This window comes from Gracilinanus agilis, chromosome 2 (genome assembly GCF_016433145.1).
Source record: "Gracilinanus agilis isolate LMUSP501 chromosome 2, AgileGrace, whole genome shotgun sequence".
NCBI classification, from domain to species: domain Eukaryota; kingdom Metazoa; phylum Chordata; class Mammalia; order Didelphimorphia; family Didelphidae; genus Gracilinanus; species Gracilinanus agilis.
Window position 1 is genome coordinate 41,738,420 of NC_058131.1, and position 19,348 is coordinate 41,757,767.

The 19,348-nt window shown below is 46.5% G+C and overlaps 1 protein-coding gene across 1 annotated transcript in view; it reads left to right on the forward strand.

Annotated features, from left to right (window-relative positions):
- Nucleotides 1-19,348, forward strand: part of VAC14 (VAC14 component of PIKFYVE complex) — a 119,091-nt gene that overhangs the window by 49,320 nt on the left and 50,423 nt on the right. The window contains exon 13 of the mRNA XM_044663097.1: nucleotides 7,842-7,998. Within this exon, the coding sequence (XP_044519032.1) occupies nucleotides 7,842-7,998 (157 nt within the window). The remainder of the gene's footprint in view (nucleotides 1-7,841; nucleotides 7,999-19,348) is intronic.

A 19,348-nucleotide genomic window follows, 5' to 3' on the forward strand; every position in this document is an offset into this window, starting at 1 on the left:
TCAATTCTAAGACAGAAGCTAAAGGTTTTAAAAAGACATTTTTTAGAATGAGACATTCTTCTCGGGGGTTCTCTCGGCTTTGTCTGAGAGGTTTTGTTCCTTAGCAGGGAAAGGAATGAGGAGCTCCGGAGCGGATGCTTGGTCTGGGTTGCTGGGACCCACGTTGTATGCACAGGGCTTCCTGAGCATCGTCCTTCCTGGCTGCCCTTTCCCAGGCCTGATGGATGGCCAGGGCCTGGGGGTCTGATCACTACCATCTGTGGTGGCCTGTTTGTTTTGGGTAACCAGGGCCGAGGCCTCCAGCCCTCCGTACCAGATGGGCCTACGTTCCTCCAGAGCCTTCTCGGGGAGGGGGGGGAGCGCTGCTTTCGCCTCGACTCAGGCCCCTGCTGTCTTTGCTGAGAAAGGAAAAGCTCTCTTCCTATGAGGGCCATGGGGAGACACGGGGGAGAGTGAGCTGGGAACCCACGTAGCCTTAGAGCAGGCTTCCCGGTGCCTGGATCACGCTGGTCCTTATTCACCTGCAGGAGCTGCCTCCTGCCTCACCAGATCCTCGGGCGGCTTATGGGGTCCTGGCCTCTCCAGAGGAAGGCCTTTCTACTTGGCTTTCTTCTTGGCTCCACTTAACCTAAGGGATTTGGCTTCCCCTAGAATCCTACAACTCCCAGAGTCCTCCTTTTACAAGTAGGACTCCTTCCATGGCCTCAGCTAACATCCCTTCCTTCTGCCTTACCCCCAGGATGTCCCTCGGAGGTAGCACTCCGACCCAGCAGGCCCCTAGAAGCTCCAGGAGCAACAGCTTGATTATGGGGAGCAGATAGGGAGGAGTGGAATATCCAGATGGAAAGACATGAGGGGAGCAGCTATGTGGCTCCATAGATAGAGCACTAGGCTATTGGTGGGTGGTGAGGTCCTGGGTTCAAATTTAGCCCCAGATACTTCCTAGCTGTGTGACCCTGGGCAAGTCACTTAACCCCCATTGCTCTGCCCTTACTGCTCTTCTGTCTTGGAATTGATACAAAGGCAGATGGTAAGGATTTAAAGAAAAGAAAATCAGGGTTCTATTTTAGGAGGTCCCCTAAGGGAGAGGAGAATCCTCACTCCCTCTGGGCCCCCCTGCTCCTTCCTTTTGCCGGCTGCTCCTCAAGCCCAGCTTTGCTCCCTAAGCCATGGGAAGGCCAGAAGTGCGAGAAGCCTGGTCACCCCCCTTCACGGGCCTTTCCCCAGCTGCTTTGTCACTGCGCTTTCCACTGTGCTAATGGCCACCCCTCCTCAGAATGAAGGGACCCAGCTGATCGGGCCTTCCTTACACCCAGCCTGTTGCCATGGTGATGGCAGGCACTCCTGCTCCTGCAGAATATTGCTTTCTTGTAACCTTTCTCCCTTTTCCCTCTTTCACACACAAAAAGAAAGCACAAGTGTTTTATATTCATTTTGCAAACGGCTGTGCAGTGCATACTAATTGTCTGGCTTGCTCCTGACTTCCCAGGGCCTTATCCAATTCCAAGAGCCAAGGCCTTGCAGGAACACGCCGGCCAAAAAGGAAGCCAGGCTAGCCAGCCGCAGAGACGTAGGCAGGACCCACTTTTCTAGAGGTAGGAGTTCAGGAGAAATGTACCATGACATGATCTGCTCCGGTTGGGCCCTGGTTCCCCAAACCCTTTGTGCTCGTCTCCTTCATAGGGACCCAAGGGCTACCCATCTCTGAGGCCCTGAAGACGAGTCTGAAACTCAGCCTGAAGAGGCTCCCACTTCCTGCCCTAATTGCAGTGATTCTGGGGTGCTCAGGACCAGAAGGGAGCCGTGGCTGAGAGGGCTGGGGTGACTTGCTAAATGCTTCTTAGCTCTCCCACTACTGTGCTCCCCAGAGAAAGGGGGCCACAGAAGGAGGAAGCCACTGGCTGGGCACCAGAGGCCAAAGCCGAGTTAGATTGGAGCCCGAGGCTCTGGCCTTTACTGCCGGACTGTATCAGTTCACCGGATCTCTCCAGGCTGATGCCCGTCTCCTCTGGGCCAGGGGAAGGCCAGGCTGGACAGCCTCAGACTGATCGTCTGTGAATTTCCTGGGTGCTGTGGAGCAGTCATTCCCATCCGCCTCTCTCTGCCTTTTATCCCAAGTTGCCTCTGAGAAGGGCATAAGCCTGAAGTGGGTGATAACCATTCTCTGAGCTCTCTTCTAAGAGGCAGCTTTTGGGCATCATTGTCCAGTTGCCCCTGAGATGGGGCAGGGGACATTTTACCAGTCGTCAGGTCCGAAAGACTGCCCTTTTTTTAACCCTAAGTAATTTAAAGACCGAGGACCCAAACTGCAACCCTCACACCTTACCCCAAATAGGGGAGGGAGGAAGTGTTCTTCCCATTAGACTGCTGGGCAGAGGGGCAGGTCATGTGAGAAATGTCCTCTGGTGCACATGGAGAGGAGGAGGGGAGCAGCCCTGTGGCACACATGCCGTACGTTCGCCAACAGAGGACTAAGCAGTGGGGGTTAAGTGACTTGCCCAGGGTCACACAGGTATAGGAAGTGTCCGAGGCCAGATTTGAACCCAGGATCTCCTGTCTCCAGATTGGCTCTCTATCCACTGAGCTACCCAAGGACTTGTTTTTGATGTCTATATATAAAGAGCTTCCTTGAGGTTAGTTTTAGAACCCAGCATCTTAATTTTGAATTTTAAAGATGTAGCCAAAATTTAATTTGCATTAATTTGCCACATACTGGTAAACTTTTTAAAATAGGAGAATTACACATCTTAGCCTATGCCACTTTTCTTATTGTTTCCTCTAGGTTTGTCTCTGTGATCCTGGAGGGGAGAAGGGACAGGCTTACACAGATCCAGCTCTGGGGAGAACATGGGCACTAAAACCCTTAGAGGCTTGACATTATCACTGTTCAGGCCTGCCTTAGACAGAGAATTACTAACTGGGAAGGACTAGATGCAGTAGGGTGTCTTTTAACACAAGACTTACATGTCAAAAGTGAGTGCCTATGGAGCAGCTAGGTGGCTCAAGATAGAGAACCAGACCTGATGACAGGAGGTTCTGGGTTCAAATGTGGCCTCAGATATTACCTAGCTGGGGGACCCCTGGGTCCCTGAATAAAACACTTAACCCTAATTGCCTAGTCCTTCCTGCTCTTCTGTCTTAGAACTGATACCAAGACAGAAGGAAAGGGTTAAAAAAAAGAAAAGTAGAAACCGATTAAGGCCCTAACATAGGCCAGCCATGCTCTTTTGGGCAAATGGCCACCTCTTGGGGTATCAGAGGCTCTGCACTCAGCTCTGTATATTCAATGAATTTGGTAGTGGCCAGCTGCTTTATTGCAGAGTACCTGGTCCTTGCTTTTCCTGAGAACCATTGCCATTTAGCAGAGGAGCCAGTCCAACAGGAAACATGTATTAAGTGCCTGCAGGGCTCCAGGGACTGTGCTAAGCACTGGAGTGGCAGTACCCCATGTTTGCTTGATCGTCTCAATTCATCGGCCTTCAAGAGCAGAGGCAAGGGGAGCTCTAGGCAGCTGGCTCTAGAAGCATAAGGTCAAGTAGCTTGTGCCTCAAAGTTTGACTTTGAGCAAGTCACCTCCCTTCCTGATGCTATAATTGTCCCCCTTTATAAAATGAGGGAAGGAAAGTGTGCTTGTTCAGGAGGAATAAATCGTTGCTATGGTCCAGGGTCTTCTCCACATTTCTCAAGCAGTCAGGAAATTTGGATGCAGCCATTACATTGGCAATGGCATCTTGTCCCATAGCACAATGATCCTCCTGGCTTGCTTTCTGTTTCCTTCCAAGGCATCCCCTCCATTCCTTTTTTCTTCTGTCGCTGGAGCACAGAGCATTCAGTCCGTTAGCTGCTTTTCCCAGTGGAGAGCTGCAGGCAATTATTTACCATGTTTGTGAACACAGGGACCTTCCCTATTTCTCCAAGTCCTTGTTTTGCCAGTTTCCTGAACTCTGATCTCCAAGAGCTCTGAAACACTTCGCCATAGCTTTTGGCTGTCACATTACCCACTGCTGGTATTTTATATATATTTTGGGGTTTCTAGGTGCCCCTACATCCACATGTGTAAAGAGTTGAGAAGATGCTGAGTTTTATTTTCATCCATTTCATTCTGAATTCATTTACTGAAAACAGAACAAAGCCCTGGACTTCTCAAAGGAAAGGAAATTATTTGTCATATGGGTCAATAGTAAGTGGATTTTAGGGAAATGTATCAATTCTCTGTCCGGACTTGTGGAATGAAGGAGAACTCTTACTTCTCCCCAGATCAGTCTGGGAAGGGTTGGATTTCAGGAGTGACTGTTGCGAGAGGAGAAATCACTTAGTAAATTGTTGAAGAAAGGACATTTCAAGTACCCAGTGCTGCTTAGAGAAGACTTGAAGGCATGAATCAGGGATTTTTTAAAGAAATGTAGCTGACGGGGTCCGGCTGGGCCTGAGAAGGAGATGTGGGCGGGGAAGATGCTGGACTTGATTCAGAATGTGCTACAGCTTTCAGGAGTGGAGGACTGGCAGGAGCAAAGGGACTCTTTAGAGGGGCAGTAATTCAGGAAAAAAAAGATGCATCATAATGCAGCTGTGAGGGTGCAAACTGACAGAAAAGTCCAGGAGCGAGCCCTTCAAGGGAATCTGAGCATGAGGCAGGATGGTGGAGACGAGACGGACAGCTGCACCTTTGAGCAAAAGGAGCACGTTCTGACATGCCCTAGAGACAGAGCCCTGCCTTGGCAGCGGCCAGTGCTGGCTCTCCTGCCAGTCCTGTGGGCTTGAGCCAAGGTGGACGGCTCAACAACAGATCGCCAGGCAAGGGTCTTGCCTCCTCTACATAGACATCTGTGCATAGTGGGAAGAGCAAGAGGCCAGAGGGACTTGTTTCAGTGGGGGGTGAGTTGAGATCGAATCATGGAAATGGTATGCTTGCTCTACAAGTACAGTGATGCTGTGCTGGTCATCGATGAAGATGAATCCTATCACTAGCACTGTCAGGAATGTAGTACAGTGTTCACAGCTTCACTCTACCCTGGGCTCCATTCCGAGTGCCTCTCCTGGGACAGCGGTTGCCCTGGCAGGTCCCCTCAGGATGGACCACTCCAGGTTTAGGCCTAGCCTTGGGCTTTCCCTTTAGGACCCAAAGGAATAGAGAAAGAGCAGAGCCCCAAGACTGGCCACAAGGGAGTGATTTTTTTTTTTTGGCCCAGCAATTCATGAAACCATTCACTAAGAAGTAAAAAAGTTGTAATTTTTGTTAGAAGTACAGGCATTGATCAGTGAAATCACAGACATTTTGAATTGTTACAACACCAAGGAGGAGAGCCCAGACCCCCGTACACTCTTCAGGCTAAGATTGGACAGGATTGGTTGATATAATTTTATCAATATTGTGGCCTGATTTCTTTTTTTGTGTCATTTTTTCCATTTAATAATTTTTATTTTTTAGAAAAGTTAACATGGTTACATGATTCATGCTCTTACTTTCCCCTTCACCCCCCAACTTCCCCCCCCAATAGCTGATGCGTATTTCCACTGGTTTTAATGGGTGTCATTGATCAAGACCTATTTCCAAATTGTTGATAGTTGCATTGGTGTGGTCATTTCGAGTCTACATCCCCAATCATGTCCGCCTCAACCCGTGTGTTCAAGCAGTTGTTTTTCTTCTGTGTTTCCACTCCTGTAGTTCTTCCTCAGAATGTGGGTAGCGTTCTTTACCATAAATCCCTCAGAATTGTCCTGGGTCATTGCATTGCTGCTAGTACAGAAGTCCATTACATTCAATTTTACCACAGTATATCAGTCTCTGTGTACAGTGTTCTTCTGTCTCTGCTCCTTTCACTCTGCATCAGTTCCTGGAGGTCTTTCCAGTTCACATGGGATTCCTCCAGTTTATTATTCCTTTTAGCACAATAATATTCCATCACCAGCATATACCACAATTTGTTAAGCCATTCCCCAGTTGAAGGGCATACCCTCATTTTCCAGTTTTTTGCCACCACAAAAAGCACGGCTATAAATATTTTTGTACAAGTCTGTTTATCTATGATCTCTTTGGGGTACAACCCCAACAATGGTATGGCTGGATCAAAGGGCAGGCATTCTTTTATAACCCTTTGAGCATAGTTCCAAATTGCCATCCAGAATGGTTGGATCAGTTCACAACTCCACCAATAATGCATTAATGTCCCAATTTTGCCACATCCCCTCCATTCATTGCTCTCCCCTTCTCTCATTTTAGCCAATCTGCTAGGTGTGAGGTGATACTCATTTTAGCCAATCTGCTAGGTGTGAGGTGATACCTCAGAGTTGTTTTGATTTGCATTTCTCTAATTATTAGAGATTTAGAGCATTTTCTCATGTGCTTATTGATAGTTTTGATTTCTTTATGTGAAAATTGCCTATTCATGTCCCTTGCTCATTTATCTATTGGGGAATGACTTGATTTTTTATACAATTGATTTAACTCCTTGTATATTTGAGTAATTAAACCCCTGTCAGAGTTTTTTGTTATAAAGATTTTTTCCCAATTTGTTGTTTCCCTTCAGATTTTGGTTGCATTGTTTTTGTTTGTACAATTTTGTGTCATTTTTTAATTGTATTTTATCCCAATTCTCTCTGCCTTTTCCCCCACTCCCTGAGACAGCAAGCAATATAAGTTTGGTACATGTGCTATCATGCAATACATATTTCCCTATTTGTCAGGTGAAAAAAGACACATCCCACATTCAAGAAAAATCTCATGAAGGAAATAAAGTGAAAAATGGCATGTTTTGATCTACATTGAGTCCATCAGTTCCATCAATGGTCATGGATGGCCTTTTTCATCATGAGTCTCTTGGAGCTATCTCGGATCCTTGCATTGCTGATAATGGTTAGGTCGTTCACAGTTCATCATCATTCATTATTGCTGGTACTGTGTACAAAGTTCTCCTGACTCTGCTCGCTTCACTTTGTATCACTTCATAGAAATCTTTCCAGGTTTTGTTGTGATCATCTTGTTGGTCATTTCTTACAACATAATAGCATTCCATTACAGTCAAACACCACAACTTGTTTAGCCATTCCCCAATTGATGGACATCCCTCCGTTTCCAGTTCTTTGCCACCACAGTCAGAGCTGCTATAAATATTTTTGTTCAAGGAAGTCCTTTTCCCCCTATCACTGATCTCTCTGGGATACAGACCTAGTGGTGGTATTGCTGACTTAAAGGGGCATGCACAGTTTTATTACCCTTTGGGCATGATTTAGAATTGCCCTCTAAAGATGATTGTGGCATAATTTCTTAAACAAAAGGAGAAACTGAGGGAGAAAATGCTACATAGCATGGCACAAGGCTTACCATGTGCCCATAGGATCAATGCCTTAATAGCCACAAGGAGTACCTTGTACAGAACTCAGAGTAGTAGTATCTGAGGTCTAAGGCTTCAGACCATTGATTCATCCCCTTTCCCCTAGTGCCACCCTGATTCTTATCCTAGGAAGAGGGCAGTGAATGGTGATTTGGTTGATAATCTTCAAATCTCAAGATCCACCCTTCAATAAATTAGGCTATTTCTCTTTCTTATTATCAACCATTCCCTTACATTTGAATAACTGCTTTCAACTGCTTTTCCTTTGTTGGGCCAGAGGGTTCTCACAACCAACCAAATTTGTCCATTTTGTTCACCCTTCCCATACCTTAAAAACTGATTTTTAATCTTGCCTATCATGCTCTTCCATATTCAGAGTTAAGCCTTCAGTTTATGAAGGGGAAAAGGTTACCATGTAAGCAATTCCCAGGCTTGTGCATGTCCTGTTCTGTTCTCCCAGAGGCTTTGCTTTAGCTTTCATCCCCTGCTATTCTACTTCTCTCCCTTAAGGTGATCCTAAAGGACCTGGAAGTTTTGGCGGAAATTGCATCATCCCCTGCAGGCCAGACAGAAGGTCCTGGCCCCTTCGACAGCCCCAACATGCGGGTCAACCACTCAGATCTGCAGGTGCCCACCTCTGGCAGAACCAGCCTGTTGGGTCCCCCTGGTAAGCATTCCACTTGGGTTGGCATTCCAAAAGAAGCAGTCCATGCCTATCTTGAGGGCCTTGCCAACTCAAGTATCCTACCCCCAAGCAGAACAGTTTACTGGACTATATCATTCCTTAGCCTTGGAACTCTGCCAGGGTCTGAATAGAGAGTTTCTCAGTCATAAGTCATCAGTAAGTTTCTTTGTGATGATTTCTCTCCCCTTTGAAGGACTGCTGATAAACAAAGACTTCTTCTGTTGCACTCTTAATCCCACCTCAAATGGTAAGAGGTGAAGAAATGACTTTCTTCCCTTCATAACCTGCCTTCCTCCACACCTGGACAAACCACTTTTGTTGGCAGTGAGCAACATTCTCAAACTATAAAACTAAAGGGCTTAGCACTTTCCCCCTGAGACAGAGCCTGTTTTCCCCTATGAACTTCAGGCCACCTGGGGACTCAGGGCCCCCTGAACAAAACACCTGTCCCTCACTCTGTACTGAAATGGTGGCAGACTCTCCTGTGTATCTTAACCAAGGAGCCTCAAGGCCAAGGGTGCCCTCAGGTGCATGATGGCCAGCCTGAGAGCTCCTTTTTTCATTAAAATCTAAAAATAGTGGATGGCATGGCAGGCAGCCCAGACAGGAGATTGGGATGATTCAAACAGGATGCTGGAGAACAAACTAGGGTTCAGGGTGGGAGGCAGGGGGAACAGAGCCGACTTGGGGGTGTACCTCACCTTCCTGTTCTTTACCTCTTGTCTCCTCTTCAATGTAGAAGATGATTGTTTTGTTTATCGTTGTTTTTTAAATAAGTTTTGTTTTAACTTTTATTGTCATGTATAGATTAAGGAGCTTGCAATGTAGAAGTGGGGCTAAATGACTGTGTGTCTACCTGACTGGCTGTTTAGCACATACTAAAGAAGAGCATTTGGCCTTCTTCAGTGGCCTCCCCACCTCACTTCCCTCTCTCTTGCACGTCCCTCCATCTTGCAGATGTCTGCACGTCTTCACCCATTGCTGCTCCTGAGGCTTGGGTTGATAGGGCTATGTTTTTGCTTCTGCTTTCTTTACTCTGCATTGCCTCGTAGCCATCTTTCTATACTTTTAGGGTCTTTCCAGATGTCTCATATCTTATGGCGTGATACTCTTCTTACATTCAGTAGCCACAGGGTGTTCAACCATTCCCCAGTGGATGAGCACATATTTTGTTCCCTGCCTTTTACAACATATATGTGTTGCAGGGAATGTTTTTATACAGGTAGGTTTGTTTTTCTGTCAGTCACCTGCCTGGGAATTAATCCCAGGAAATGGGGTCAGAAGCTTTGCATATTTTATAGTTCTTGTTTTTTTTTATTTTTTATTATTGTTTTTTAATTCCTTATTGCTTTCCCAAAAGGATGGACCAGTCTCCATCTTCTAAGTTCTAGGTACCTGGTCTGCCCCACCTGCACCAGCATTAGCTTTTCTCTTTCATTATCCTGCCAGGTGGATGCATATTAAGTAAAATCTGAGTTATTTTTATTTACATTTCTTGAATTATTAGAGATCTTGAACATTTTTTCAAGTGTTATTGATCATTTGTTTCTTTCTGTCAATGTTGCCCCAACCCCTTCTGTCACGGGCCTCTGTCAGGAAGGGAGATGAGCCTGGTATAATGCCTAAATCAGTGATGGCAAACCTTTTAGAGACCAGGTGCCCAAATTGCAACCTTCATGCTGCATTTTAGCCCCCTACCTCACCCCAGACAGGGAAGGGAGGAAGTATTCCCATTGGGCTACTGAGTAGAGAGGTGGGGGAAATGAGGAATGTCTTTGAGCGTGGTAGAGAGGAGGAGGGGGAACAGCCCCCTCTGGCATGAGTGCCATAGGTTTGCCAACATGAGTCTAGGACATCTCCAGTGCTTCTTCTAGGATAGCATCATCTAATGGGGGAGCAGTTGTCAATCTTTAGTCAAATCTCTTTTCCAAAAGATGACATGGCCATTGTAGTGGTTACTGAAAGCTGGCACACTACTGACACAGAGGGAACTCTAAGAGGTGCTACCTTAACCCTGTTCTGCCAAGACAGGCTAAGAACCTGAGGCATTACATTGGGCCTGGCAGCAGCTTCAAGGGACTCTCCTCTCCAGGAGATGCTTACAAGTGCGCAGGGTATGAGATCAGAAGCCACATCCTAGCCATGTGACTGTGGACAAGTTGTTTAACCACTGTGAGAGCTTTGGTTTCTTCCTTTGTAAAATGGAGGTGATACTCTCTGGCCTCCCTGCCTCACAGGGAAACTGAGAAAAATATGCCCACAAAGTGCCATACAAATGTGAGCTGCTATCATTGACCTTGCATTAGGATCCTGGAGCTGGGACCCCTTCCCTTATTGTTTCTGTACTAACTGACTGGCTATAAAGAAATCTTCATAGGGAGAAGGGGGACACAAAAAGGAAGGAAATTAAAAGATTTGGGGCTTGCCCCAAATAAATTTGCCCCTTTCTTTTTTTGCAGAGAAGGATATAAGCAAGTCCTCTTGCTCATCCTTTTCACTCTAACTGCATTTAATCCCTATTTCTCAGTAAAGAAGAAAAGGGAGCTTCTAGCCTCACCCTGACTTCTCTTTCTCACATTTCCCCAGGATACAGTTGTTTCCGAGCCATTAAACTGGGCTTCCTTTAGGCATTCAGTAACAACACTCAGGAAAGCAACATCTCACTTCCTGAGTCCTTGCTCAGATTCGCTTCTCCTCTGACAGACCATCTTTTTCCTTCCTCTCTCTTCTCTCCCTACTCTCTATCCCTAGCAAGGATAAGAACTGGACTCTGCCTTGGCCTCCCAACTTAAGACTCTGGTGGATGGAGTAATTTGTGGAGTGGTTCTTAAACAGAGATAAGCATGTTGTCCAGGGGACCACAGATCTGGCAGACATCATCTTCTGCATGTTGGGAAGAGCAGGGAAGAGAAGAGAGGTTAAGATTGAGAACACATAGTAAGTGGGGAGGGGCAGCAGCCAGGAGGAACATCCTATGGGGGGAGGCCAGGGAAGAGGAGAGTTCTTTAGCATCAACACCTCATGTCTCCTTTTTCCAAGAAGTATTTATTATATTCCCTGATTATGAGTTATTGAAACAAAACCTTATTCAAAGGCCAACAGTCAAAAAGAATGCCAGCCTCAAGACTGACCTGAATGCTACCACTCTCTTGCTGAGTCCCTCCTGAGATCCTGAGGGATCCTAGTTTCCCCATGTCTAGGGCACCCCCTTCTTTCCACAAAGGAGACAATCTTCAGGAAATGAGTGGTGTGTTTTGAATCAGAAAGCTGCTGTCTACAATGAAGGGCTCATGGATACTGTTTTTCTTTAGAATTAGGTTGTATACCAGCAGAAGCCCTGAGGGGGAAATGGCATATTTGAGTTTTTATTTGTTTATTTATTTGTTTTTAAGCCCTTTCCTTGTGTCTTAGAATCTATATTGTGCATTGGTTCCTAGGCAGAAGAAGTGTTTGGCAATAGCAGGGTCAGGGTAGGGGGTTAAATGACTTGCCCAGGGTCACATAGCTAGGTAGTGTTTGAGGTCAGATTTGAACCCCGAACCTCCCATCTCCAGACCTAGTTCTCCATCCATTGAACCACCCAGCTGCCCTCACATGTTTGAGTTTTTGAGTTGTCTTGGCCTAGCTGTTCAGGGAAAAGATGGGGTGAATATCTTGGAACAAGGAGGGCCTGGCAGTTTCTTAGGCCTGCCTTACTTTTGGGTCCTTATTGTCTGAACGAGGAAGGTGGCTCTGAGGAGGTTACAATGAGGAATGAGAAACATTTACTTTTGGCCCAAGTGCTTCTGGAATGTGAAATGGGTGAAGTTCCAGTGGAGACATGCAGGAGGGACTCTGCCATTCTAGCTGATTCCAAGGCTGTCGACCTGGCAGAGTCTAGGATATACTTTATTCTGAATTCACAGAAATAGTAAAATAAACTGATCAGGAGGGAATCCCAGTCTGAAAAGAATTGGAAGGCTATTCTCCAGCGCATTCTAGCGAGCTGTTCACTTACCATGCTCACCTGTCTCCCCCTGCCCCTCTAAGAAGATGGGGACAAAAGCCTAGAAAAGCAATATGACCAACCCAGAAGAAATCAGGCAGCTATCAGAATAGACAAAGACCCCAACCCTGGGCCTTTTGGGCCTATGGGGGCTGTGATCTCGGTATAGGGCACAAGCCAGTGGCTGCGGAGGTTTGAGGTGACCGTTTAACCTAGAAGCCCTGTAGGAAGTAAACAGTTTCCCTCTGGGCAGCCCTTTCTCAGTTTACTTCACAGACTGATGAAACGTGCTGGGGGGAGGAGGGTTTGTCTTTTCTACATCTTGTTCTTACAGTATACATAAACCAGAAGCCACAAGGCCAGACCCTCTTCCTGTTTGGGGAATGGCTTCCCTCCCATTCTCAGGAGCATAGCCTTTAGAACTTACAGTCTAAACTCTGTTTGGTTGCTTCTTTTTATGGGTTTGATTCCCTTCCCTTCCCCCATTACACATTGACAAAGAGATTTTCTTCTCAAGTAGTGAAGATGGGGCATCTAGGGGAATGATGACATTTTATAGGAAACTGAATGTCCCTCCCTTCATGTTGAATTGGAAATCCTAGGCTCTTAGTGACACAATGATAAGAAGAAAATTGCATATGGGGGAAAAAGGTAAATCATGGCCTGGCCTCAATAAGACCTTGTCATGACTGCTGTGGGGTCAAGAAGCAGAGCTCCAAATGTGGCTTCTATATGGGGCTTTGTGAACAGAGGTGATGTTCTGTTTGGCCATTTCTCTTGGCACTCCCTTGTCCTATTACCTCGTCCCATCTATTGGAGACACTTGAAGTTTGTGGGGCCAACAAGATGTGATGGCGGGTGGTGCCACAACTGCCAGAAATGGTGACAATGACAAAGACCATATGCTGCTGCTCGTGGAGATGGGGGCAGGGGGGTGGCAAGGTTGTCCTGGTATCTTCTGTAGGCTTTTCCAGCTCCTGATTCTGTGGCCCAGAATGAGGAAAGCCTGTCAGGGCTATTGTGATTCAGCTTCTTTCTATAATTCTCTCCGTCCCCTTCCCCATTTGGTTACTAGAGGGTGAGAGTACATTGCTAAGCACTTAGGAGGAGGCAACATTATTCCTGCTGGGATACTTTCTCATTCCCCTAAAAGAGCCACAGCCAAAGTGTAGAGTCTCTTTGATCAAGAAATGTTCTTTGGCTTGTCCTTTCTCAATTACTAAGCCATCTAAGTGATCCAGGACACTTCTATGCTGTAGGAAAGATGAGTGGCCAGGGCACCTGGAGAGACCCAGATTGGCAGAATCCTCCAGTTAGGGCTTGCGTGCTGGACTGGCCCTGCCAACAGGGGCAAAAAGAGGTCATGCTAAAGCCAGTCCTCCCCAGAATATTCATTCCACTGGCTTTTCTCTTCCTGGCATAGAACCCATTTCTCCTGGAAGGTGGGTGCTGCTCTTGATGCCGGACCTCCACCTGTCCCCAGACAGAGCCAGGCAAAGGGAGCTGGGGAAGCGTCCTTCCCTCCCCAGCTGTTTCCTAAGCCTTTCACAGCTTCCTCCCGCATACATGGTGCTGAAGCAGCATCAGCCTTCCTCCTCCCCACCTCCTTTCCTTTGCTGCACTTGGCTGCCAGCCCTCCTTCCCTGCAACAGCTGTTTTCTTGGGACAGGCTGGTAGGTTTCCATTTTCTTTATCAGTTAGAAATGTTTCTGTTACCCATCAACTCATTTCTTACTGTAAAAGCTTCAGCCAAGGATCTGAGCTGGATTAAGTTAGATTGCCCAGGGTGGACATCCCTTTGTTGGGGTGTCTCTGAGGGGTGTCTACTACATGGGAAAGGGGTAAACCTTTGGAATAGACCCCACCTGTATCTCGAGCTCCCTTCTCATCCACACTGCCAGGGGATTGCTTCCCTTCATGACTCTGTTGCCCCCAGTTATTAAGAATCTGTTTTCTTCCTGGTTTATCCCAGTCATTGAGTTGCTTCTTCGTGGGTAGGAGGCAAGAACTGGGAACCAGGGCTAGATAGAAGGATCAGAGCCCAGGAAGGAGGAGTTAACGCTTAAATTTATAGGCTTTAGGAATTAAGCATGTTGGTAATAAACATTTTGGAGAACATTAAAAATGTGCCACAGACACAGTTGGGAATTGCTGATGCCGTGTCTGGATGCATTTCTTCTTCCTCTTCCACCTACCTGATATGTTCCCATCCCATCCCTGGGCAGCAAGTTTGGACTCTCCTTCCCCACCGACCTTGGTGCTGAATTGTCCGTGTCCCAGCAGGGAAGGTGGTTGGAGCAGGGGGCCATCCCACCTTAGAACCGAGCTAAGTGGCCGACATTTTTACATCTGGTTTGAGTAAACTCGTATTGTGTGTAAAGAACAGAGCTATTTTTATCCTGACATGTGAGGTTCCTTCACGTCATATCCACAAAACTGAAATCCAAAACATCCCAGAGAAGGTTGTTTGTGAGACATTCTGCAGATTCTCATGTCGCCACATCAGGTTTCACTTAGCCACATCTGCAGAACCCGGCTCCCCAGCCGCTGCCTGGACGAGAGCTCCTGACTGCATCTGTCTGGCCTTCTTTGCAGCCCCAGCCTGTCCCGTGTCGGCAGGGTTTCCTCTCACCCAAACTGAAAATGTGAGACATAGGAGGAAGAAGCTTGTTAGGAGCACTTTGGGTTTTCCCAAACTGGCTGATCTTTTGCCTTAAAAACAAAATTTCCAAACTCTTCCACTTCTCTTAATCCATCTTCCTCTTTCCCAACTCACCCAAGGATGGCTCCCAGCCCACCGCCTTGATCTCCCCCATGCTCCCTGTCATTACTGTAGCAGCTTCCTTGCCGGCTCCAAGGGAGGTCGAGTTTTTTATATAAGTGCTTTCTTTGTTAGTGATGTGGTATAAGCAAAGACCAAAGACTCTAGGTTCGGTCAAGAGTCCTCTATAGCTACTGATTCCCTTCTTGGCTACACTAGAAATACATACTGAGGTAGGAGAATTGGATGTTAGAGACCTTTGAGCTTTCTCCCATGTAAGAAGAGAAACTGTAGCTAGAGGGGAATCTGCCAGAGATTCCTTCCAGTTTCTGAATTGTCTTTAATGTGTTACATTGTGCTTACACGTTCGTTCCCTCTACCTCTGTGTGTGTGTCTCCTTCTCCCTCTTCCTCCCTCCCTCCTTCCTTCCTTCCCTCTCTCCCTCCTCTTCCCTCCCTCTCCCCCCTCCCCCCCCCCAGCTACCTGGGTGTGATTGGCTGCCAGGGAGGTAGTTTGGAGAGTAGATTCTTTCATTGTTGTTGTTATTATTAAATCATGGTCTCCTTTCCCCAGAGTCAGGAGAGCCTGGGAAATGATGGGGCATGCTTTCTCATTTGCCTGCTTCCCAACTCCCCATTCCCTTCACCACTAACCTCTCCTTACATTTTCTAAGGGATTTGTGCTTTTCCCAATACTCCTGTCGCTGACATTAACTCTCTGCACTTGGAGTCTTGGCAAAGGTTGCTTTTTATGAGGGCAAACTGGGCTTTTGCTCAGCCTTCTTAACTCCACTCCATGCTGAGCACAGAAGTAGCTTCCCATCTGCTACCCCAGCCTCCAGGCTCAGAGTTATCATAAGGCCTTTTAAGCTTATTCATGAGCTCTTGGCTCCAAACCCAAAATTCCTATGTCCTACCTGAAGCTCGGAAATGTTACCTTCCACCTTCGAACAGAAGAGCCTGGAGTCAGTTTCCCTTGCTCACTTTTTTTCAGAGATAGTTCTAGTCTTCCAGGTCTTTTTGCTCAGTCCCTAAGAGACTTATTGCCACCTCACCTGCAGTAAACAAAGTTTAGACGACAGTTCAGTTCTGAATTCTTATTTAGGAGAAGTCCAGGCATAGCTCAGAGATTGGTGTTCAATCTTCCTTTGTCCCTGAAGAGAGAGCTTCAGTCCATTTCTGCACTCCCTCCCCACCCCACCCTGCACCTCCACCCCAGGTCTCCAAGCAGCTGATGTCACTGCTCAGAAGACATTCTGAAGTCCAGCTACCTCATGAACTAAGTCTATGTGGCATTTTTTTTTGTTTAAGCCTTCACCTTCTGTCTTAGAACCAATACTGTGTATTGGTTCCAAAGCAGAAGAGTGGTAAGGGCTAGGCAGTGGGGGTTAAGTGACTTGCCCAGGGTCACACAGCTAGGAAGTGTCTGAGGCCAGATTTGAACCCAGGACTTCCTGTCTCTAGGCCTGGATCTCAATCCACTGAGCCACCCAGCTGCCCCCTGGGGCTTTCTTAAAAAAAGAAATGAGTGTAAGAATTTGAATTAGCCAAGAGGTTTTGAAATATGATTTTTTTCTTCCTTTTTCTTATTCCTTGAAATCCCTGCCTTTTTCCATCACTCACACATTCCTGGGCCACACAACTCACCATGGTCTTTGCCCTCGGCTTGGCTAGTATGGGAACAGTGGCGCCCAAGGAGAGTCAGTGCCTAAAAGATGTCAGGGGTCATATTCCAGAAAGGTCCAGACTCTTCTCTTCAGCCAGGCCAGGTTGCCTCTAAGCAGGTTAGATTCTCCTACCTAAAGGTGCTACAGGTTGATTAAGTCACATAATCTCAGAATGAACAGAAACTCTGGGTGTGCATCTAAGAGTCTTCCCTGCTCTAGCCAGAGCCCCCCAGCAAGCTTAGAGATATGGGGGCTCACTCTAGATTCTGCTCTGGAGGCTTCTTGCAGAGAATTTCATAAGTTTCTTCAGGATATCCAATCTAGGTCTGTAAATTCTTTAAGTTCAGTAAATCTTTCCTAAGTACCTACTGTATGGTAGGCACAGAGGAATAGAAAGACCAAAAAAGAAGCAGTCCTTACCCTCAAGGAGCTTACATCTCTCTAGGAAATAGGGTTTTAAAAGGCTAAAAAGAAAAGGAAGCATATTCCAGGCATAGAGCTAGGAGATGAAATATTAAGTTCAGAAATGAGCTAATGGGCCACTTGGGCTGGAATATAGACAGAGTGAGGGAGAGTAATGAGACACAAGCCTGGAAAGGGTAGTGAGGAGCCCGATTGTGAGAGGCTTCTCCTCACAAAAGCTTTGGAATATTCTGTCCTAGGAGCAGGAGAGAGCAACTGGTGGTGTTTTAGCATGAGAATGACATAACCAGACTGATGTCTCAGGAAGCCAATTATGGCATTTATGTGAAGAACGAATTGGAAACATAAGAAACTAGAGGCAGAAGGAAACCAAATGAGAAGAGTCCAAAAAAGAAACACCACACTAAGGCCTGCACTAGGATTGAGGCTATGTGAAAAGGAAGGAAAGGCTGGAACAAGAGATGCTTAGAGGGTCCACTAGGAAGGACTTGATAATTGGTCAGAAATAGGGAGTAAAGGAGAAAGAAGAACCCAGATGACTTTGATCATGAGCCTCTGTGGCTGAGAGAATGGTGGCTTCCTCCACAGAAATAAGGAAGTTTAGATGAAGGATAGATTGAAAGAGTTAAAATGATGAGTTCAGGGGGCAGCTGGGTGGCTCAGATTGAGAGCTAGGCCTAGAGACAGGAGGTCCTTGGTTCACATCTGGCCTCAGAGACTCTCTAGCTAAGTGATGCTAGCTAGTCACTTGACCCCCATCGCCCAGCCCATATCACTCTTCTGCCTTGGGACCAATACACAGTATTGATTCAGACAGAAGATAAGGGTTTTGTTTTTTTTTTTTAATGATGAGTTGCATTATGGACATGTTGAGTTTGAAGTACTAAATTGAAGTCAGAATGTCCTACAGGGCCCAGGACAGGACTCCCACAGGATCTAAAGACCTTCATTGAACAATGACAACAGTGGGTGCAGATAGAGAAGAAAAGGCCTAGTACTGAGCTTTGGGGAATGCCTAGTCCAGTATTCTCCTCTTAAGTGTTGGTTCTGTGTTGTGATCACTACTTAGACTGATGACATGGAGGTTTTGTAACATCTATTCATAAGCTCTTCCAGCATTGGTTCCAGCTCTGGATCCTTGAAAACAAAATACCAGGGATAGCTGCCAGACTTGGTGGTGATTGTCAAAGCTTTGGAATCATCAAGGCCAACATGATCTCGGTTTCCTTTTTAGCTAGAGGAGGTCCCTGAGGTTGGAAGAGAAGATGAGTGCATAGCCATCCTCTGTGATCTCAGATATGAGAGAGATCCAGAGTCTCCTCTGGTGAGCCCAAGGCAGCCATCATGGTCTTGGTATATTGGTATATATGTTCCAGTGCCCCTAGTTAGTGCAGGCTTCTTCCATGATATATGTCATGCCGAGGGTGATCATACAAAGCTTTTCTTATATTTCCTTGAAGTTAGAGGTATTACTCTCCTGACTCAGAACACAACCCAGCAGCTTGCTAACCAAGTTAGTAACAATCCTTGTCAGGGAAAATTTGGTGAGAGCAGTGGTATTGGCACCCACTGCCAGGCTTTTCTGGGAACAGAGGACCTACCTGTGCCAATGTCAGAAGGCATCACAACCATCAGACCAAAGCTAGTGGTGTCCAGTAGGATGGTAAGGATGCACTTAGCCATTGCTCCCCAGCCAAGATCTGTCCTGACTGTGACCAGGCTCAGTATACTTAACATAATTCTCAGAACTGTTCTTCTACATGGAATGGAGTGACAGCAAGGAGAAGAGAAGCTCCCTCCTCGCGGTGCTCATAGGGAGGTAGGACATTGTGTTTGTGGAGGCTTGAGTAACATTCCTATAGTGCTCCAAGATTTTTAGAGGAGTGTACACTCTCTCCTTAGCTCCCCATAACAGCCTGGAAAGTAGGTAATACACGTGCTATCCCTGCTTTTACAGATGGGGAAACTGGCTGAGAGGTTGTGACTTGCCATGGTCTCACAGCTATTAAGTAGCATCTCTTCCTAATGCCCTGCAAAGGCATCCAGCACCTCTCTCATGGAGGAGATAGACTCCTGAATCGGTCTCTGCAGAGGAGAAATCCTTCTTTGGCTAATACCCAGGTGGGTCCCATTGCTTTTTGGAGTCTGGAAACCTTTGATGATTATGGGCCTAGAATGCTATGGGAGGAGATCAGGCTCCAAGAGAGTACCCAGCAGAAGGCCTTCCAAGATCATTGTTTTTATATCTTCTCACACATGCTACTGGGTGTTTGTGTGTATATGAATATGGGCATATATGCGTGCCAGAAAACATACTTTTTAATTGCATGGACCACATATAACAAAATTGGCAGCAAGAAGGTAGGGAAAGCTAAAGAATGAATATGAAATTAGGCAATGTTAGAGTAGCTTTATCCTAGTGATTCCCCTTCTAAGGCATCAGCCTCAACCAAGCAGAGTGTTGGGTTAACTCCATGAGCAAAAATGTGACATTTGA